The following is a 23,746-nucleotide window of genomic DNA, read 5'->3' as shown; positions in this document are numbered from 1 at the left end:
AGTCCTCATTATGCAAATTATGTGACCTTGTTTACTTATAGTTATTTGGGGTTGAATAAATCAGTTCTTAGAAGTAGTAGCTAGAGACAGTGTTTTTGTCAATTACTAAACATAACATCCGGGATCGTTAATTTTTAGAGGAAACACTTTTACTGCTTAAAATGGTGAGTTTTTACTTACTCACTTTTGGGCCTATTAAAAAAAAAAAAAGAAAACGCGACCCGATATTTTATTATTTCATATTTTTCGTTCGGTCGCTGAGGGCAACAAAACAATTTTTGTTGCCTTATGTGTTTTCGTGTAGACCACGCAAAATGGGACAATGTTTATCGCTACTGGTTATTTGTGTTGCCTTTTTCTTATAACTTAAGGGGTTGGTAATTTTAAATCATGGGTGGTTGCTGAACATTTTCATGAAACAAATAATTTACAAGTTAGACACAGGGAAAGAAAATGCATGAAAGAAGGAAATTCAAGATAAATAAAAATGTACATATAAAACAATATGAAAAGAGTATTGCATTGGTCACACGCTTCCATCTCCCTATATTGTTCTGCTATTTAATATACACCTGAGCTGAAAGCTGGTGTTTCATAATTTTTTGCTATAGTTTTCAGCTCACCTGGGTCTGACCATTCTATTTATTCATTGTTTTAATGTCTATCAAATGATATTATTGAGAATCTAGCGGGCTATTTTATTATGGTGAATCCACATGAAAAAATGCACAATGATCTCTTAACCATGTATATTAACTACCCTGCCATCGGCAGTTCCTGGCCGCTAGTACGACGTCAAACTACTAGGACCTGAACAAATTAAACTAATAATGACTTTATGTCTTTTTATATGGCGAACATGTAAATAAACACATATGTTCCAGGCGCCCTACCCCCTTCAGCCCGCAAACAAAAAATTGACAAACCCAGCCCACGTCAACAGTAGCGCCCCTTACCGAATTTCTGGATCCGCCAGTCTATATACGTAAGTGATCTCAAATTGTAGTGCAGCTATATTCATAAAAATAATTATTTTTATATTGATGCCATTTACTATTGGTAACTTTTCATTATAATTGAGAAGATAAGTATGATAGAAACTTGAGAAGGGGAAATAGTAAATTATATTCTCACTCATTTGTGTGCTAAATTTCTGTTTTAATGCAGTTTTTTATATAGTTTAAAACTGTGTTAGTGAACATCTCTATACTATATAAAGCCTAACTAGTTATAGTGAAACCTTTAGGCAGTTTCAAGACATAACGTGTGATCATGGAGGTGGTGGTATGATCAACTTATAAAAAACCTATCTTACGTGGTTACTCACGAATATTTTTGCAGATTCTTATTTGCTCAGTGACCTAAATAATTAGCATGCCACTGACAAAACAACCTTTAAATTTCCTCAAGTCACATTTCTTTTATTTATGACAAATATACGAGTTGGAGATCCATATACAAATATCAACCTCCAATAGTCTTCCATATCAAGACTGTTTCATTGGGCGGTTGCTACTATACACAGGTTTTATTTTATATAAATATTATTTCTGACTTGGTTTTTCTTAAAATTTTCTCTGCGAAGATTATCATCCGCACCCTAACTCAAATTTGAAAAATACACTGTGCGTTGTCGTTTACCAGGAAACGCGTCTGCGTCAACTTGAAAATGCAATTTGCGTCGTCGTCTACTTGGAAATGCAATGTGCGTCAACTTGAGAATGTGTAGTGCGTCTGCGTCAACTTGAAAATGCTAATGTGCGTCGTCGACTACTAGCAAAAAATGCGTCTGCGTCAACTTGAAATGAAAAAAGGAAAGTCACCTAGGGGGACTCGTTTTGCGTCGACAACTTGAAAAGTGCAAGTTGCGTCGTCTACTAGGGGGACTTGTTTGCTTCGACAACTTGGAAAATGAAGTGTCGTCGTCTATAAATTAAGGAACTGCGTTAACTACACTCGACAACTACTAATTAATTAGCGACGACTGTGAATAAGTTTTGTGCTGATTGCTACTACTACAATTGGTAAACGTAGACATCGAAAATCGCACTTTTGTTGAAGAAGCAGCATAATTTTGAAGCTATATGTTTTACCATGCAATTTATATTGACGCAGCAGGGTCCCGTACGGCTTTCCATACTTTTCTGTATTCAGTTGTCGAGATCAAACGATGACCTTTAGTTAACCTAACATTAGAGTGACCTTTACTGCATGTATGACATAAATTCATCGAGCAGTCGAGACATCGGTTGACGTACGAGTTGTCTTCACACGCATCACACGGCGCGTCGGGAACGCCCGCTTGGTACTCATCGGAGCCTGAAGTTTTGAAAAACTCGACAACTCCGTTGATAAAGCAGTTCCCACCCACGTCCGCCACAGTGTCTCCAGCTGATCCTGTTAGTGGCACAACGGCGCGACACTGCGGGCAAACCAATTCACCTCTTTTCTCAACCAGCGTCAGCAGACATTTCTCGCAGTAAGAGTGTAGGCATGGTAACGTCTTGGCATTGGTGTAATAATCAAGGCATAGGCTACACGTCAAGAACTCCTTCCCAATCTTGAGTAATCCACTACTGTTAAGTGCTGTCGCCATGGCTGGTTTCACCGCAATACTGAACATGGAAATAAGTCACATGACGTAAATACGTGGTAGCCATGATGACCCAATTCCAAATAATAATTGCGTCATTCATTCTCTTGAAACTGTGGTATTCATAGAATTGTTGACACCCCGTTTTACGTGCACGTATTTCTTATATGTTCATATGTAATTCACAGTTAGAAATTTATAAAGTAACTTTATTTTCTGCTGCAACATATGTTTTATTTGTCTTTATTTGAAGATTCATTTATATTCATTGATAACGTATGAAGTTTTCTAAGATGTATGTAAATTAATTTACTTTTGTACTCTTAGACTAATAAGTAAGGGATGGATAATAATAATGATAATAATAATTACGAGATATCGTGTTTTAATACAAAATCTCGTGACATTATTGTGGAGGCCGCCCTCTAGTGGCAGATTTGAATTGTTCTTTCTTAGAATTTGGGGAAGGTCTCGCGAAACAGACCGAATAGTTTCACCTTCTTGGTGGTGTGTCATTTCGCATAGAAAATAGTTCTTTTGTTCTTTTTGGGTTTTATACATTTGTAGACTCCTTGTTGTGTTTGGGGTTATGTATTGATAGTTATCATTATTTTGTGATGCATTTTGGACACTTTTACTCTGTACTTATTTTCCATATGACTCGCCCTTTTGTATCCATGCGCACTTGTGATTGATGTTTGTACTACTGTCATAAAATGTTATCAAAGGTTGTCATGTAAGAAAACAAACAACATAATTATCGAATCTGCTTTTAAAGAAAGTAGTGGGTTTAAATACGATCCTTGGTATAAATTTGTCCAAAAACTTCTACAAATTACAAATATGACAAACACGAATACTAATCAGGCAATTTTTTGCAATCTGTTTAAAGAAAGGTTAAACCAAATGTACTCAACAAATGTGGAAAGTCAGTTGAACAAAACAGGTCATAATAAACTAAGTACATATCAAACATTCAAAAATAATTATAAATTTGAAAATTACCTGGATGATATAAAAAAACACAGAGTATAACACGGAGTAGCATTAACCAAATTTCGTATTTCATCCCACTTCTTGCCAATTGAAATAGGCCGTCACAGGGGGATAAATAAAATTGACAGGGTATATGTAACAAGTGTGACTATAATGATGTGGGCGATGCAAAACATTACTTTTTTCATTGTGAACATAACATTTTTTTTCAAAAACTCACCTGATTATCAAACCTCACCAAATGGAGAATTGTTAATTATTTTTTGCTAAAGTGTAGACAAACTTGTTTGTAGTATTTAACTAATTTTGTTTTTCAGATTTTAAAATTATTTTAGATTAGTTATGTTACTTTATGTTTCTTATATTGGACTTTACTCAAGCATTGTTTTTGTGTACGTTCCAAATAAAATATCCTATCCTGTTCTACCTTATTGCCGTTAGATGATACGTACAAGACATGGAAGCTGTTTTCCGTTACGTCACTGTGAATTTCGAATATTTTCGATTGTCCCTAGGCTTTACAGGTCGCCAGTGAGGTAAATATGTGCCCATAGTGTATCCGTTGCATTTATACTATTTTTGCCTTTTTGTTCACGATTTACTTTGTTATCAAGAAATTTGGATGTTTTGAAAAGATCGGACAAACAATTTTTTGTTACTATTATTCAGGGGCGTCGATCATGGGGGGACAGGGGGGACACGTCCCCCCCCCCCACTTTCTGAAGGGTGGGGGACACACTATCAACTGTCCCCTCCACTTTCCTGACTTACCCAAATATCAATAATAGGCTTATATCAAAGCCTGCGTTTGTGTAAGGCCTTTGGTTCTGTGTACATGTACTGTATTCTTAATGATCAACAATGAAAATCCCCAAGTATGCACCAAATGACTTCATTTTGGTTGCATTTTTCAAAAATTTCTAATTTCTGAGTGGGACACATCCCTCCTCGGGATTACACCCCTATGTTCCGACATCCCTATAGACACCCCTATGTTCCGACATTCCTATATTCCGACAACCCTATATCCGACAACCCTATGTTGAGATGCTAATAGGTTCTGACACATACGAAATTTTAGAAACGTTTTTAACATTTCACTGCGTTTTTATCTCTTTACTATAAGAAAAAATATCATTAATCTTCTTCAAATATTATTCTACGTCCACCTTTTGTAACACAATGTTACATTTCTTTACATTAAAAAATAACTATGCCGGATTTTAATACTTGCCACTCTTCTGGCCATGGGCTTTTATGGAGATGTTTTTGTGATCATCGTCGGCAATATTCCCAGACGCGATGTATCCTATCAAGCTTCAGACGCAAAATATATATATTTTTAATTATTGCCAAACGTTCAGATCAACAATAAACTATGTACCTGACAGTCTTCATGTGGACCCCTGACAACTTGTACTCGGGGAGACCCAAATTACATTGTTTAGTACTTTTATGTTCGACGATCATCCAATAAATTCTGAGCCGGCCAGATATACAAAATAAATCTACTGGTCATTCAAATTAGCTAGACATTCAAATCATGTCTATGATAAAATTAATTAGATATAACATATTCATGTATTTGAAAATAAGTCTTTTTATGCTTTCTCAATATTTTATTTACTTATTTATTTATTTATTTATTTATTCAAGAGAACGCTATTACACTGCCAATAAATTACATATAGATAAAAATGGAATTCAAATATATGGCGAGACGTTGCCTGACCTAAGATTTACATAAGTAAATTAAACATATGTAGCAAAGAAGATTGGGTAATTTACACAAACCTAAAATACAAAATCGACGACTGCACAATGGAGCGAATAGGCAGTTTCAAATACATCTGCAGAACACGAAGAATATTGACAAAGAAATAATGTAAAGTATAAATACGGGATATACATGTTTTGGCAGATATAAGGATAAGTATTTAAATTGTGCATTATACCAACTGTAATTTATGAGTGTAACATATGGGAATATTTTCAGAATAAAGAGTAATATCAGAACAATGCAATGGAACAACGAAGAATAGAATAGAATAGTGCTTTCTGACTTCCTTAAGGAAATCTGTCTAATATGGACCTTAACCTTGAACGATGAATTATGCATCAAATTTGCAAGTAGTAGAAACTTGTGCAATATCCTCGCATTAGAGGATGCCGGCCTATTGTACATTTGAATTATCGGATAAATATCTGATAATTCTTGATGTTTTAGATTGATATTAGACAGGGTCTACAGCTGGGTGATGGTTTAATTTATTTAAACATGGATTCTCTGAGACCTATCAATGTCTTAGATTGATAGGAAAACGTATAACGTGTGGAGGTAAACAAGGAAAGTTGGCCGAAAACACACAATATAAGAATGGAAGGAGATAGTGTGAAACCTTTGTATTTTTTGGCAATCTCAAAAACTTATGCAAACACTACGGAATGCTAAATGCAGTGCCTATTCATCTCTCGCATAATAAATAAATAAATAAATAAATAAATAAATAAATAAATAAATAAATAAATAAATAAATAAATAAATAAATAAATAAATAAATAAATAAATAAATAAATAAATAAATAAATAAATAAATAAATAAATAAATAAATAAATAAATAAATAAATAAATAAATAAATAAATAAATAAATAAATAAATAAATAAATAAATAAATAAATAAATAAATAAATAAATAAATAAATAAATAAATAAATAAATAAATAAATAAATGATTTTAATTAATATGTAGATAAACTTGGAAAGGTACTACCGGATGTAAACGGCAACCTTGCAATTCCGCGACTGATGAATATCGAAGTACAACTTTCATAAAAAAGGTAAAATAATTCCCCGATAATCATCGATCTAAAACTTCGATAGTTAGGCAATCGGAGGATTTAAGGTTGGAACCACATCCAACAGACACGGATATTGTCAAATAATTGTCGTCAGGGTCGTAGCCAGCACCTTTGAATAGGGGGTTCGAAAACAACAATAATATATTTTATGTGAATTTTAGAATATTCAAAAAGTGTCATTGAACTTGAATTGTTATATGCTCGGTTTTAAATTCAATTGGTTTACTAAGTGTTACGTTTGTAAGTTATTTCACATAACATCTTTGAACTTTTTTACCATTTTAGAGAAGGGAGCCATTCCCCACCCACAGACACCCACACCCTAGATCCACTACGGCAAAATGTTGTACAAAAGAAAGACAAGACTGTACGTATCTTAGCATTATTGTCTAAGCATTTTACGGTAGAATGCTACTCACGAGTTTTTTCGCTCTTTGCAAATGTTAGCGCACATAAAAGTGACACGATGTCATGTCGAAATCTGTCTACAATTATTCATTTTAGTGTTAGTCAATTTTGTATTATGTAATTTTATTTCTGTACAGGGCCTCAGTTCATCGTACAAAATGTAATGGGTAGAAAAGTGCATAGCACGTTTAAAAAACAATACAACATCCATGTATACACATGGTACTAAGTTAAGCTGGATTCATATTCATCTCGTTCCTTGAAAACTTTAAAAAGAAAACGGGACTTATAATCCGTGCGTCTGTGCGTCCGTGCGTCCGTCCAGAGTCATATCTCAGAATCCCTTTGACTTTGCATGTGCCTAGTACTTTATGTGGGACATATGCACATGCAGTGGTTTAGCGATTCGATTCAAAATGGCCGACTGGAAGCCATCTTATTTTTTGAAAATGTTGTATTTTGGACATGCTTTGTCAGTTTTCATTCAAACTTGGTACATAGATTATACATGTTAGGATACATGTCCATGACGATTTATTTCGCAATTGGATCAAAGATAGTCGACTGGTAGGCATGTTTGTTTTTTTATGCAGTATCTTGGACGTGCGCTGTCAGTTTTCATTCAAATTTGGCACATACATGTACTTTATACATGTTAGGATGCATGTCCATGACAATTTGTTTCAAAATCTGGTCAAGGATGGCCGATTGACAGCCATCTGACTTTTTGGCCTTACTACTTTATTTCCACAATTTATGTACCATTTTCATTCGTATTTGGCACATACATCATACATATCAGTGTGTTTCATAATCAGATCAAAGATGGCAGAATAACGGCTGTTTTTATTTTTGGCCATATTACTACTACACGGAACACGTGTTTTGATGTAAATAAACAATCTGTTGTATACGCCACTTGGAACTCAAGTTTCAAGGACACGCTCGCGACAACCCCTCCGCTTTAATATGACGAGCTCAAAGAGAACTTTCAAAAATTTAACGGGGACTGTGTCATTTTCAATGACTTGTTGATATATAGTGTGACAGTTTGTGTAGCGACGAAGTAAGCCCAGACTGTCAGTGTTTGCATAATTGCATAGGGTTATTGACAAAAGATCAGCCCTTAGATCATTATAAAATGGACATATAAAAACAAAGTGAATGTCATTTTCCACCATGCTAAATTCAAATGTATCACTGCAAAAACTAAAAATTTAGTGATCTAACTGTGTTTTTGCGTGTCTACCTAATTCAACATTGTTTATAGCCAAAACAGCGAACACTCGTCAGTATATATTTTAGTCTATAATTGCTTGCCAATAAATCTCCCATGTTATAATAATACTACTTTGATTTTTTCCGAAAGTGCACAGCCTAGATGATTGTGAAATTGAGGCATGCCATTCTTGCTGACAACATTTTTTTTATTCTTTGAGTAAATATCTCTAATAAATTTACAGTATCTCCAACTTGTGTTTCAAACCAGACAATGCCGAAACCATATTTGAACAGAAGATTTTTATGTGGATTTACCAAGTAAGTCTGCCGGTCTTGTCTAATCGTTTAAGCATGATATAACATGTTTTGGGGTTCCAGCTATTTTTTACTTCAAGTAATTTTAACCAATATGAGATACAACGCTTGAAATAACCACAGCATAATGACAGCCTTCCACATTCGTTCAACATCGCTACATTGTTTGTACAACTATTAACGCTAAGTAGATATCTGCAAAATGTTGTCTGTACCCTCTCGATTTCCGAATTTTCGTACCCCCATATCGCTACCATAAGAAATAGCTGGCACAATGATTGCATCAAACAAATTAAATGCATTAACCAATGGTATACCATGAAGTTTCTTACAGTATGCAAATTTTTTGGTTCACTGTAAATCTGTTTTTAGAGGGAAGTAAAATAATATGCATATAGTGACAGTTTAGCAGCGATTTCTACAGACTTCAATGACTACATCTCCCTTTTATGAACCCACTGAAAATAAAGAAAATGTTTTAAGACATAAAAAAAACGTGTAAAAAAATATGTTTGAAAAATAAGATTCATCGCATAGTTTCAGTATTGAAGCAACACTGTGAGGGAAATTGTTGGCTGCAATAAGCTCTTCGACCTATACAACTCGTGATAATGAATCTTAGCTGTACACTGTTGTCCAATAACACAGGCTACACGTACTAATACAATGAGTTGACTACATTTGGCTGATACACTTGGAACAAAACAGTAGATATGCCATGAAAACTAATGAGCCATTACATTATTGTTTCAATGTTGTTTTAATATTGCTTGAACGCGATATTTATTACACCATCGCGGAATCACGGAATAACAACTTTATTTTGATTTGCTGCTGTTGAACTGAGACGGCGTAACTTCACGATTGAGATTTAAAGCTCATTGCCACCAAAATGCTCATTACTATGCAATTTTGGCTGAGCCTGACAGTTACCCCACTGAGTCAAGTGATGATAATTATTTTAATTAATACTGTTTGTTTTACTATGTTCTAATTAACGATCATAAATCTATTCACAAATATAGGGGGTTCGGTCGAATAGATTTACGGGCCTTGTCGAAATATGTGAATGATACAATGGGCAACATTGTTTGATAATTCTCTGATAATTATCCTATAACATTATGCAAGATCCCGCCTTCACGGACTTTCGAGCATCATGGCCGGACTACACTACAGTTGGATTTCCAGTATTAACCCACAGGACATCCTGGTTATATCAAGGTAGTAAAAGGTCACGCACGGCTAGTCAGATTAAGTTTGACACAAGTATACTGTGTGTCGGAACATAGGGGTGTTGCCCCGGAACATAGTGGTGTCGGAACATAGAGTTGTCGGAACATAGGGCAGTCGCCCCTTCCTTCTCAGACACCTCCCTGTTCGCGCAAGCGCGGACATTGGCCGCTTACGCGGACACAAAAGTGTCCCCCTCACTTTTCAGAATGGATCGACGCCCCTGCTATTATTCGACATTTCAAGCATATCGTTAACTGTAAAATTAATTGTGTTGCTACTGGACGTTATTATTATTTGTATTTATCTGTATTTTTCAGTTTTTACGGAGCTTAAAATTGTGAATACGATGTTCATGAATGTACTTGGTTTTACACACTGTCAGTTTGCATCGGTATCGCTTGGTGTATATGGTCACAGTCAGCTGGCGCAAGCGTGATAATAAAATAAATGCGATATTTACTATATGGGGGCCGCCATCTTGAATGCGGCATAAAACTAAATAACGATATTTACTATAAGGGGGTCGCCATCTTGAATGCGGCATAAAACTAAATTAGAGTCTCTTATTTAGTTTTATGCCGCTTTCAATATGGCGGTCCTCATATAGCCTCGCCAGCCAATGGACGCGGGGCTCTTTAGCAACGGCGCAAACGTATCGTGTCCAGCCATTGGTTGGCCACAAATCAAAATACGCGTTGTATTTGGCTCTTTTGGTGTTCTAGCCGCAAGGATCTCTGGGAAGGAGAATGGGCGGTACTCGAACTCCGCACAGTTCGATGCGCATTACTTATCATCACTGCACAAAGCAGTTTTGCTTAGAACTCATTTGCATATTCGAATTACAAGACCATGTCGGTTAACAAAGTTATGCGAAAGCCACTCGGTTACTTAAATCACTGTAATAAGACGTTTCATGCCCTGACTTCGAATAAAATGTTCAGTTTATTTGATTAAAAAATACATGACTTTCATTAGAAAAGTGCAAGTGCGGAAGCATTAGATGTACAATAAATGACTAACTTTATAAACTTACTAGAACCTTTGTGTTCTATTGCTGTTAGACGCGGAAAATCGAATCCGAAACGGAACCCAATTTCAATGAAATTAGTTTTGAATGTTTCTTTCCCATTCTGTCCGCGATAAAATGGTTCATATTAACGTTTTTACTTAAGTCTGACATTAATAAAAAGGTTGGATGCGACATACGTTTTTTTCCACTTTTGTATCACATTTTTGTAACAACTACAGGAAAATGGCGGTGCGTAGTGAGGTGACTGACCCCAAAATTGAAGGCTGCCTGTGTAAAGCGCAAAGACCTATGAGAAGGACATTGGTGGCAGAGATACTGGCCGCAAGGGTCTCTGGGAAGGAGAATGTATTATGAGATATCGTGTTATTATTAAAATCTCGTGATATTATAACGAGATCTCATGCTAAAATATTTTTGTCGTTCAATGTCCCCAATGAGCTTTCATAGAATAATGATTCATTGGTCGTACATCTGTCACCGTAACGCCGTAAGCTACAGCATGCCACAATTTGCGGTATTGCACTGGTTATTTTCATATTACCATATTAGAAAACGCGAGTTCCAAATATGGAACGATTACGCGCGTAAGCGTCCTCTAATAATAAAAAAAAAACTAAATCTGTTCTAAACGTTTTGGATTTCGGCATTCCCATATATTCCTGGGAGGAAAAGATAGATAATAATTATAACTCAGACAGTACGCGATCCTCCACTTGCGCCGGTCGATACTCCCGCTCACAGTCAGCTGGCGCATACGTGATAATAAATAAATACGATATTTACTATATGGGGGCCGCCATCTTGAATGACGCATAAAATTAAATAAGTTGTGATCGGAAATAAGGCCTGTCTACCTGTCCCAGATAGGCAGATTTTAGCTGTGACAAGTAAACGTAAAATTGTTTTCACTAACTAATGCGGTAGTCCTAAGTGCTAATGACCAGGAAATTGCTTTCAGAGTTTTAAGACTTATAAAAATGATGAGCCAACAATGAATAAAACGTTTTATATGTTGGATTTGAAAATAGTGTAAAATATTCAGGGCTGAGTCAATGATTCCACAAGGTGAATCCAACTGCAGAAAAAGGAAATTTACCTTTCTGTATTGAGAATGACATTACTGCATTCGTTACGGTACCTGATGCATAATACATATATCTTTGCAAAAGATGTGACCTACAAATGGTAAATAGCAGATTACCTGATGACTAAGCTAGTAAGAATCAATTATGTCTAAGCCCCAAATTCCAAATGTTTCAATAATATTTTCCAGCCATAATTTCGAAACAAATGTACAAGTTCTGCATATATAAGGTGGGAAAAACACATACGGACCACAGCCAACAATAAGATCACGTTACGTTATTGCATGTGACATATACTTATTAAACCTAAGATATGATACCATCAGACAATAAGCAGATTGGGAAATCGAATTATTTAAAGGGCGGCAGTCGTCGTGTAGCGTCCTGTTCGATATGGGACTCATAGCGACGTACACAACGCGTGTGAAATAGATTGTTTATTTACATGAAATACGAACACGCGCTGCGCGACGACCACCGCGCTTTAAACTTTGTAGTCTCCTTGGCATATAGTACTAGTGTAATTACTGATATATGTGGATTTTCTACATATCCATATTCCATATTGATGACAGGGCCTTGTGATCATCGTTCACCACCACGCCCAACACTCGCAATTTGCCCGAATCTCTTACAATGAGTTGTATAATAATATTAAGATTGTCCGGGAAACAAAATTCGGAATTTGAGAAATAACGCCAATTTTAGGGGCAATGGGAGACTTTTAAATAATATTGTAATTTATAGACACCCCCATGTACGTTGTAAAACGAACGCCCCCTTAATTAGTGAGCCATAAACATTCAAGGTTCCACGTGACTGTACTGTTCATCAAGGGGTTTTAATTACCATGTTATTGGAGTTGTCAGTTTGTTTGCATTTCACTAATAGCATACTTTCTCCAGTTTTTGCTTATTTCCGTCTAGATCAATTGGAGAATTTTTATATGGATTGTTTGTTTCAGTCTTAATTTACGATCATTGACGTGAAACTTTTAACCGTCTTAATATGAATCCAAGTTTGAAGAAGAATAGATAAAACGTTTTTAGTTATTACACCACAAGGAAACTGACTACGAGGGGGTCAAAAACGATAACAGACATTTTTGCCAAGGACAAGATAAAAAAGCGTTCTAACAGTCGAAATATCCCTGTTGTTTTGTAGAGTGTCTTCCTCAAAACAAAGTTGATAATGGACTGTAACTATTTGCCATGGTTATTAGTGTTAAAGATATTGTCACAAAATGAACAAATCTGACTGGTCCAACCAAGGTACCTACACACCAATAGAGATGGTAGTTTTCAGGAAGAGACCGAAAATACAATTGTTGATGGACGGCGGACAATCACCTATATTAACAGCTCCACTCTGTCATTTATTAATTATTAATTATTAATCAGTATGCAAATTAGGTAATTAATATGAATGGATTTTTATTCAAAACTAATAAGGTCTACGCAATGTCACAGACCATACGACATACGAAGTGTCTGAGTAAATGAGCTTCAAGAAGAAATTAAAAATGTAATTGTTGACGGACGTATAATAACAATAATAATATAATAAAACAGTATAATTGTTAAAAACAATTTAAATGTAGTAAATAAAACTCCGGAGAAAATGCGATGATAACAGTTTTTAATCCAATTTTCAGGAAGTATAATTCACACTAATCATTTTCATGGAAGAATTATTTTAAATCATATCAAACTGTATATTTTATGTTACGTTAATTGTGGTCATGTGACTGCTGAGTAAATAATTCCTTTAGTATATATTCAAGTGAGTACTGTGAAGAAATTAAAAATGTAACCACAATTTGTTATTGAAAAATGTAGAATAAAACATGACAAACATAACAGTCAGGGCGATTTTGAATATTACATGCATTTTAACCAGAAAATGTTGTTCAGATAATGAAATCTTTAGAATGTGTGAATTCAGCACACAAATCGCTATGACTGTTATGATCATTTATATTACATCTCTAATCTCTGGAAAAAGTAGAAAGATCTGCTCAGTGCCTGCTGAGCAATACCGTGACTCATTTGACTAATCATTTTGATGTCAGAATTGAAAACAAAGATATACACTAATTTGCATATGAATAGTGGGGTTGCTGCTGAAATCCTCTGTTACTAATGTTTTGACGCCCAGTAAATTGTAGATTTACAAACATCTAAAGATGTTCTAAGTGGTTAGTAGGAGTTTTGATTTTATGTAGACTTAGAACGTCGGGGCTTTTTTCCCAAATATATATAAACCGCCTTAGTTAGTTAGTTTTCGCATTCACGCTAAAATGATGAAATATATAAAATAAAAAAAACTCTTGGTGGTGTCTTTGCGCATTCACAGATCAACACAAACAAACCATGTACATTATACAACATATTTTCATTAACAACAGTTAAACCTGTCTCAGTTCATCTCAATACTGCAGAATAGTGAATAGTATTACCCTTGGATAAGTGAACCAACGGCGACATGTTTAAGCACACTAATTTGCCGTCGGCAAGAACGCAGTTATAATAAAAAGACTACTTGTTTATTAATTGTAATTGCACTACTCACACCGTGCAGTTTGTAACTACATGTAATACTAAAACTTAAAAATTGCGCCCTCTATCGGTGATTACATACTATCGCCAGAGGGCGCAGCTTTCGTGAAGGAAATATTTTAATACACACATTATTAAAAACACAACAGCTATTATATTCGTATTAGAAATATTTGAAGACATGAATAATACATGCTCACTAAAATTCGGCTAAATGTTTTTATTTTTTTGTTAATGACGAACTGAATAACGTCGACAGTCCCATCTGAGTTTATACAAACGCCTGCTAGCTGGGCTCTGATGGCGTAGATCACGGATCTGGAAATAAAAAAAAATAGTTGTTTACAACCGATATTCCTAGTATTGTAACTCTGTTGATTATTAATTCATATAACACAACAGAACTACTTGTAGTAGCCGCTATTTGTGTTATATTGTAGACTAAACGAATTAAAGTTGCAACTAGGGAAGACCTCGTAAGAAATATCCGGGCATTTTCACCGCCTGGCAACCCTCGCGGTGAAAACAATGGCCCAGAACTCGCAGAAAACGGTACTTTGGGATGGTTGTTGAGAGTCCCCTGAACAGTGTAACAAGATTGGCCCTACGTGTGTAACATATATAAATTTGATTGTTCAGGATTACTTCAAAGTTGAGTTTGTGTTGTTTTCTCGAATTTTCACCGGCTCAACCAGCGTTCCACAGCAGCGCGCACAGAGCCCATGAAATGCATGTACAGTGTGGCCTGGCGCGTCGTAGCAACGTGGAACGTCTTGTGACGTAGCTCCGCCCCGAGGATACTAGTATTAGAAAACAAGATGGTGACTGTTGAGTTTCATCAACGGCTTGTGAAATAGAGAATTAATCCGACATGTAATCATGCAACACAACATTATGAAGATATTTCACCCGCGCTTCTATCCAATGTGCACTCGTGCAAGATCGATAACATTGTTACGCTTGTTTACTCCAGTGACTTACGAACAATTTGTGTTTGTGATTTCGTTATCACGAGAAACAGCCTTTCAGTGTACTCCAGTGCGAGTGTATTCCAAACGCAACATAGCCCACCCGATGTCTATGTTCTCATATACAAGCTTTTAAAATATGTACATATTGCCAACGTTACATGCGCGATATATTATATTTATATCAATAACTGCCACTTGTGATGAATCAAATATAACAGGGATTTTAAAAAACATGGAATTATTTTGTTCATGAATAATTCATTTTGCCTGCAGAACGTGAAAAACTGTAGAATTCGATCAATAATTACTCGAAAATTGAAAATAATTACATAACTACATAATATTAATTATAATATTGCCACCCAAGGATAATATTATTTCTTCCATTCTCAGGGCCGCCCAGAGATATATTTGGTATAGTATACGTAAATTCGACAAATTGCCGTGTAGAGCTAAGTACTTATATTCCAAATTAATCGAAAGCTTACCGGCTTTTGGTGGTTCAAATCTTTTTCGAAGACACCAGCGCCATCAACGTCATTTGCTCCTACCACACTGCTATCTGTGCAAAGGAAAATACAAAATATACCTTAGAAAAGATAGTATGCAACTTTCTGTATGTGCAATCTGCGTCATAATCCCCATTACAGTTTAATCCAATCAATGCATGCAACCTTAGAGCACATATAAGAGTCTGAGATACAACTGATGAATTCAAAGCGGGGGAGTAGTCACCTGCGCATGTGTCAGAGGGCCATAGCGTGTCTTTGTTTACAAACAAGCTTGGGACTCAATTCCCGCGCGTGCGCAGGTGACGACCCTACCGTTTTAATGCCTTTAGAAGTTGTTACCTTTTACGCCTTTTTTAAAATCTAAATAATATAAATTATAGTGTGTCAATATTCATATCACACTATATTGATTTTAAAATGATGAATTATGCGCTCATGGTATATTAATACAAAGATTGATGGGTCAATGTTTTTAGTTTTAGGCAATATTGTTGACTTTTCGTTCCCTGACCCCTTTTTGTTACCTTTTTACCGTCACTGGATTAAAAACTGTTACCATCGCAATTTTCACGGAGTTGACAAATTTTATTTAGCTGCACTTTGCATATTTATTTGATGCTGTTACAGGACATGACGTAATTTTATGTCGTAATTGTGAATTTATCATAGACTGTCGACAGTCCCTCTGGCCTTACGTGTGTGTGTGTGTTTTTTTTATTATTAATATTAATCAAACGCCGTAGGCGTTTGCGAAATGCCGAAGGCATTTCAAGCGAGGGCCGTAAGGCCCGAGAGACTGTTATAGCCTGCTGCGCCACCACTCGCCACTGTAGAGAAATTCTCCTGTAGCGTACCATCATGATTGACAGGCAGAGTGATGTCATAAAAATGCTAACCAATCACAAGTCACGCAGTCCCAGGTCAACAGGAAGTAAAAAAATTTGAGCCACCAGACGATGCAATAGTTTATAAACTTCGTTCAGTGCACTGCTTTGAAGATGGCTTGTGACGATGCAGTTTCGCTGGCGTTGAAGAAACTTGGGTATGAAAGTATTCGACCAATCCAGCGACAAGTCATTGATGGCTATTTGCAGAAGAAAGATGTTTTTCTCACAGCGCCGACTGGCAGTGGCAAGTCGCTGACTTATGAAATGGCGCCATTCCTGCTGGACAGTATCGGTGACTTGTAGTTCTGGATAATACTTGGCAGAAAACGATCTATACTCGGCGAGACGATCAAAGTCATGCGTGACATAAAAAAAAACCGCGATTTGACCTTTGCATAACAGTTTAACTCCGCCCATATGCAAATTATTACTACGTCATCGAGATGCATGCATAATTAATAGCAAGGCCAGTCCTGCAGGCTATAACAGTCTCTCGGGCCTTACGGCCCTCGCTTGAAATGCCTTCGGCATTTCGCAAACGCCTACGGCGTTTGATTAATATTAATAAAAAAACACACACACGTAAGGCCAGAGGGACTGTCGACAGTCTAAATTTATCACTAAGGCTCCATGAAACAAAGCGGTATCATGATAGTACTCACAGTTACATGCCTTTTTTTCTAAACTGACGCATTTATTTAGTGAAATACAGGTCGACCATAACCTAAAAAACTGTGGCCCAGACAAGCACTATTATAGTTAACGCGTTCAAATCTGACGTGTGCCTTATCACACCACAAGCAGGAGACATGGTATCCTCCCACTTGAACGGCACTCGAGTATAATGTGTTGGGTTGTCGAATACATTTAATGAGGTAACTGACTATTTGTAGAGCTGCGCTTGCATTTTTGCGTTCATTTGGGATCATGTACATGTACAAAAAAATGAAGAACTTTGATACATTAAACAGTAACACAAACTTATATGATCCGTGGTACATCGTGGCCATTCCAGGATGTAAACTCGTTATTACAATTAAACTTTAAATACAACATTAGTATATATGGCCCATTTTATATGATATTTCAATCGTGTGTATGTGACGCAAAACGTAATATATTGCCAAATATTTTGATTTCAATTATTTCTATGGGATACCAAATTTAGCATTTTTGGCAAATTTTTAATTCATTATAAGTATCAGTGTGTTTAAATTTCCGTGAATTAACATTATGGCATTTTACGTCTGTAAAATAACGGCCAAATAAATACGTGGAAACAATAATTACCAAGGACCTGGCGTAGAATTGGAAATTACTCCAAATAAACAAATGTCCAATTCGGGAACAGGATAATAGTATATTTGGTTATTGATGAATTAGTAGGGCGCAACCAGACGATCTGGCTTAGCAAGTGCGTCGTGTTTCTCTCAGGAAGTTGACGCGGGTTGTGCACAAAAGAAGCCACTCATCCAACCATTGGATGGCGGCACATCGTTTATGTGGTGTTTACAAAGGACGTGGAGATGATCCGTGGTACATCGTGACCAATAATAATAAAATGATCGGTTGTCCAACTGTGGGCGTATCTTTTATTTCTGTGCTAAATGTGCAATACCAAAGTCCCGCCATTTACTTTTCATGGTTGTTCGACCATAGTCGTCTGCACCAGTATCGCGAGTTCTTTAGTTTACTATGTTGGTTAAACCGCGCAAATTCATTTTACTGCCACTTTACAGCGGTTTTCACACAGACACCAGTTAATTCCGTTATCCAATGGCTGAAGCAATTTCACATCTACCAGACACGCCCCAAACAGATGACAAGATTTTACAGGATCGGCCAATGCGCATGCGTATAAAACAGTTGGTACTAATATTCTAATTTCTTAATAACTTATTTTGCACTCATACAATGCAAAATACATATTTGATTAGGTTGGTTGGCCATCAAGTACCATCCTATGGCACCCAATTCATATATCACCAATACCATAGTAGAGAGTTATGTTAACAGCGATTCAAAAATAAGACTAATATATTAAATTTGTATTTAATTAATTGTAAGGATGATATTACATTGTGAAATGGCCACGATGTACCACGGATCTTATATACACATGTCTGGAGACAAAATATAAAACAAAATCAAAGTTTACAGATTTCGAACCTTGCCTTGCTACCTTCAATACAAATCAAATAATTAATTATGTCTAAATTTAAAACAAGTTACCACAGTTTAACAATTGAGAAAGGGAGACATACCCGGCCAAAGACACTCCCAGAAAATGGAAATTGTAAAAAATTGTTCGCTAAATGAGATTGAAATTGAAGTACACTTTTTACTTTAAAGCGGGAGGGTCGTCACCTGCGCACGCGCGGGAATTGAGTCCCAAGCGACGATAACACACGTTAAAAAACGCAAAGGCTCATGAGTAGACGCTTGTTTTGTAAACAATGACACGCTATGGCCATATTACGCATGCACAGGCTACGACTCCCCCGCTTTAATGAGGACAAAATGTTTATAAATTACATGTCAGCTTCGGCGCAAGACAGCAGCGTCTACCAACTCACAATTGACAACCTCCTTTCAATATACATGTTCCATTTGCATCTGTTCATTCTGTTTAGATCCTAATTTGGTACTGTTGTCAACTTTAAAACCGGGCAAATCAGTCGACAGGTTGAACATTAACTGTACTTCCATGTGTCAGTGTTAGTTATACCCCAGGGAAGGCAAATGATATAGTCACTGGTTGCTTCGGTCCCAGTTTATATAAATCAAAGATGTTACGCTGATAGTAAGCATAGATACATCGCCCGCCTACACAGTGTTGTTCCGTTCGGACATTCTTCCCTCCACAACAGTGGAGTGCTTTGCCGGAACATTCACCTTGAAAATTCAAGATGGCATAGATAGGACACGTGAATGTTCCGTATAATCAAACAAATTACCCCTTTCCACTAAATCGCAAATTACTCACCTTTTCTGGGGAAACACTGACGTTTTAGTTTTTTTCCAAAACCCACAGTTTATTACTATACTACACACGAGAGATGACCCTCGCAATGTCATATAGTACAAATTCACAAAAAAATGTGTTTTTCAGGTCAAAATAGTTATTCCCCTCTATATGTGGGCAAATACACCCGTTAACCAACGAAGTGCCATTCCTTATTATACGCACCTTCAGGGTGTTCGGAAAACTGTGCTGTAGAGCTTCCAGCTATATGCGTTACCTTGTTGCGTGGCTCCGTCATACTAGCAGTAACCGTATTGACTGATTCGCCTGGGTTTCCCAAATCCTCTTCCGCGCCGAATCCCTCATTAGGCGACTCACACGCAGGTGTACTTATTCGAGGGATTGTCCCATTGCAACTCGTAGTTGTTCCATGAGAACATTCTAAGATTTCCAAACTGGGTCTAGACTTCACGCAGTCGTCTTGTTCGGTGTGTTTATCGGTGGCAAGGTCAAGTTGATCCACATAGGACAAGGTTTTCTGGAATTTTGAAACTATTTCACCGTTATTGAAGTACTCTTGTAGCACATTCATCAAACTGCGTGTACTGGAAATATCTTTTCCCTTTCTTGCATACCGATGAAATTCGCTTTCCAAATATCTTGATTTTAATTCCTTTTCCTTCTTCAAATCTTGCAATAGCCTATCACTGTTTTTCTCCATCTTTTCCATGTTTTCTGCAACGTGTCTCGTCACACTGGTGGCTTCAGCTTGGTAAAGTTCCTCCATAGCAACCAGCTCACACGTGACCGACTCGGAAGACTTCTGACATTCTTTCTCCTTTTCTTGTAATTTTCTCATAACTCTATGCATGACGTCACCCGAGCATAGGTGATTACGCCGAGGAGCTCGATAATCGATTGGGACATTGCATGAAGCACAGCGTGACTTGTGTAGTTCGTCTACGTGACTCACTGAGTGCGTTCCGAGTCTGTGTATGGCCTGTGTTTGTTTGTATCCGTACTTGGGAACCGTGGTCGCAGGAACGATTTTATGAGCCGTGCAGCACGATTCACGCAGGTTCAATCCACAATCAACACACAGTTGCTTAAATGCTTTTCTATGATAAGCGCTACATGAAGTAGGTCCTTCAATGGCACTGGCATGGTCTTCCGCAAAATCATAACGACCGTTTGTTGACGACGCCGCCCCAAGGTTGCAGACATGGTAATCGAGAGGAACAATATGGGCTCGACACTCGGGGCATTTCATATCTCCTGTTGTCTTCGAAAGATTAGTAAGACACTTTGTACAGTAAGCTAGTCGACATGACAACGTATCAACATGTCTGCTATGGTCATAAGTTACGGCATTCATGATGTCAAACACAAGGTTGCAGATGCAATGTATATTGTCGAAATGGGAACGGTTTCACGATAAAATCACGAAGAAAATGGCGTGTCGAGTCCAGAGAACGGGGACTTTTGTCGCAGACATGCACGCCATTTTTCGCAGAATATTTCAACAGTCACGCTTTAAAAATAGTATTCTAGTTTTTATGGTGACTAACTAATTCGTAGAATGCCCCGCCCCCTGTTTCCGTGAATGCGCTTGTCGGGGTACCTAACTACCTTGCATGTATATTGTCCCTGGCGGAGCTGTCATTCTGTACAAAGGCGGCAAATGTTATTGGCAAGGAGAACAGTGAATTATACATGGAGGTGGATAAAAAAAAGACTATATTTCGTAATATTTGTCTGATAATATATTTTGCTACTTCCTGTACTTACAATGTAGAGGTACTAGTATTTCTAACCAGCCCTCTACTGTCATGAATTTGTTTTTGCGTATCTGTTAACCGACTTAATTAACTGATTATTAGCGAATTGCTGTGTTATGTCTGTCATCGTGTAGGCCTATTTGAAGTTTTGGACGGAACTTGGCTCAGTGGTTTGGAACTAATTACAAGATACCGTCGCTATTCTGACATCCGTAGTTATTAATGTAGTGAACGATTAATCAAAAGATATGACGTATTCAGTACTTAGTGTGATTGGCTTTATGATTGAAGTTTACGCCTTAGAGTCTTTTACTGTTTTGTAATTGGTTAGAGTTTTGAAAATGAATAAAGAGAGTTTGAGTTGGTCTTGGCGAATACTCCACGACAGACGCAGTCCGAGAGAGTCCAGGGGCGAGCCTTGAGGCAGTCCAGTCTTGGGCTAGTCTTGGGTCAGCCTTGCGAGAGTCTTGGGGATTTTTTCCCCAGGGCGCTGTGTCTTATAGAGTGCTCGATTGACCGACTAAGACGAGAGCTGAAACGTATTTCGTTGTGTGTGCCTTATTTGACTGTAAAGTATAAGTGACTTTCCCGATCCCGTACCTCAAGGGGACGCGATAGAGAGACGAGACGAGATTCCCCCGACAGTGTGGAGAACCCGAGAGAAAGAGATTTTACCCCTGATACTACTATCGAGTTGACTTTTACTTTTATTAAACACATAAAATTCCCCAGGGGGAATTAAAATGATTACATTTACACTAAAGAAAACTAGACTAATAATACAAAACACTAAGACTAAAGTAGTGATGAAAAAATAATAATAATCGAAATAAAAGAAATAAAAAAAACATGAATAGTAATATATCCCCAATAGCAAAAATGAAGGTAGAAGAAACCATTGTTAAAAAGTAATAATAATAATGCGTTAATACATTAAGGTTTAAAAATCTTGGAGGTGTAACAGCACCCCACCCCCACCCCCAAGTCTCTGATGGGGTTGACAATTGAAACACATTTCTTCAGTTGTTTTATTGATTTAAAAAAAAAAAAGCATTTGCTTCCATCTAGTATGTGGATCTTTCACATAAGCTAAGCCACAATGGAGTCAATGGAAAATTTTATAACATTTTAAAAGCTATTTCTACTAATTTGGTAGGATGTGTGAAAGTTAAAAATGGTTTGACCAATACTTTCCCAATCGAGAAATGCATCAGACATTTTTACATAAATGATATTAAAGAACAAATAAATTCCTCGCACAATGACCCACCAACTCTTGTTAACAAAAATGGCTTCCATGTCTATTGTATACAACAAGGAGGTAATACCTTCATGTATAGACATAACTTGCTTTTACTCCTAGAGATATAGACATAACTTGCTTTTACTCCTAGAGATAAAAACTGGGCTACAAAATGCTATCAACGCCCTGCAATCATACTGTAAGAAATGGAAGTTGGAAATTAATATTACTAATCAAAAGTAATAATCTTATGTAATCATGTATCCCATTGCAAATTCATCTAAAGATGCTTGATGCAGTGCCAGCAATTAAACCAGTCCTTCTGTGCTGTGCAGAAATTAGGTGATATAGTTAAACACACAAAGGATTTGTGTAATTTTCCAGCTCCAATGGAAAAACTCCACATCAAATTTTTGCTGAAAGTAATTAGCAGGGCTCCCAATCTAGCTTGTTTACTTGAACTAGGGAGATATCCTCTTGTTGTAGAAAGCACAAATGATATTGAATCGCAATAAAGAGTATGCCACAAAATACACAGATGAGTGAAGCATATAAACTTGGTTTGAATATGCACAATTAAGGTACACAAAATTGGGTATATACCAGTAGTGTAACTCAAATATTAGATGAGATAAAACTCAATATTTGGAAAAACAATAAATTAAAATACAGTGAAGCCTTAAACTTTAAGTTCAATGCCAGAAAAGATGTAAAGAGTTTATGCACAATATTGACAAATGCATAAACCACATAAATAAACTCAGAACTTACAGAAAATTTAAAACAGACTTTTCACTAAAGAAATACTAAATAGTAAAAAAAAATCGCCATATCACTTGAAACTGAGGATAAGTGTCCATTACAGATTGAAATGGGAAGGTACAATGATGTACCAATCTCTGATAGAACATGAAAATAAGCAACACTTCTTTTCATGCCAGTTATACACTAAGGAAAGAGAAAGTTTGTTCAGAAAACACAATGATGTTGCGAAACACATTTATCACCGTTTTAATATCCGTGAAAATTTAATTAAAAGTGAAATGCTTAAATCAGCTGCTCCAAAAAATACAAATTAGCCAGTTTT

At 36.6% G+C, this 23,746-nt stretch overlaps 1 protein-coding gene across 1 annotated transcript; it reads right to left on the bottom strand.

Moving 5' to 3' along the window:
* Window positions 1-14,434: 14,434 nt before the first annotated feature.
* Window positions 14,435-21,152, bottom strand: LOC100372663 (uncharacterized). Its single transcript, XM_002733234.4, has 3 exons — window positions 19,864-21,152; window positions 15,763-15,836; window positions 14,435-14,621 (listed from the first exon to the last, which is right to left on the bottom strand). The coding sequence occupies exons 1-3, from the start codon at window positions 21,011-21,013 to the stop codon at window positions 14,535-14,537; spliced, it is 1,311 nt and encodes a 436-aa protein (XP_002733280.2). The 5' UTR covers window positions 21,014-21,152; the 3' UTR covers window positions 14,435-14,534.
* Between the last annotated feature and the right edge of the window lie 2,594 nt (window positions 21,153-23,746).

This window comes from Saccoglossus kowalevskii, chromosome 8, assembly GCF_978046115.1.
Source record: "Saccoglossus kowalevskii chromosome 8, keSacKowa6.1, whole genome shotgun sequence".
Classification (NCBI taxonomy): domain Eukaryota; kingdom Metazoa; phylum Hemichordata; class Enteropneusta; family Harrimaniidae; genus Saccoglossus; species Saccoglossus kowalevskii.
The sequence above is the reverse complement of the archived record's forward strand: the minus strand, read 5'-3'. Positions and strand labels throughout refer to the sequence as shown.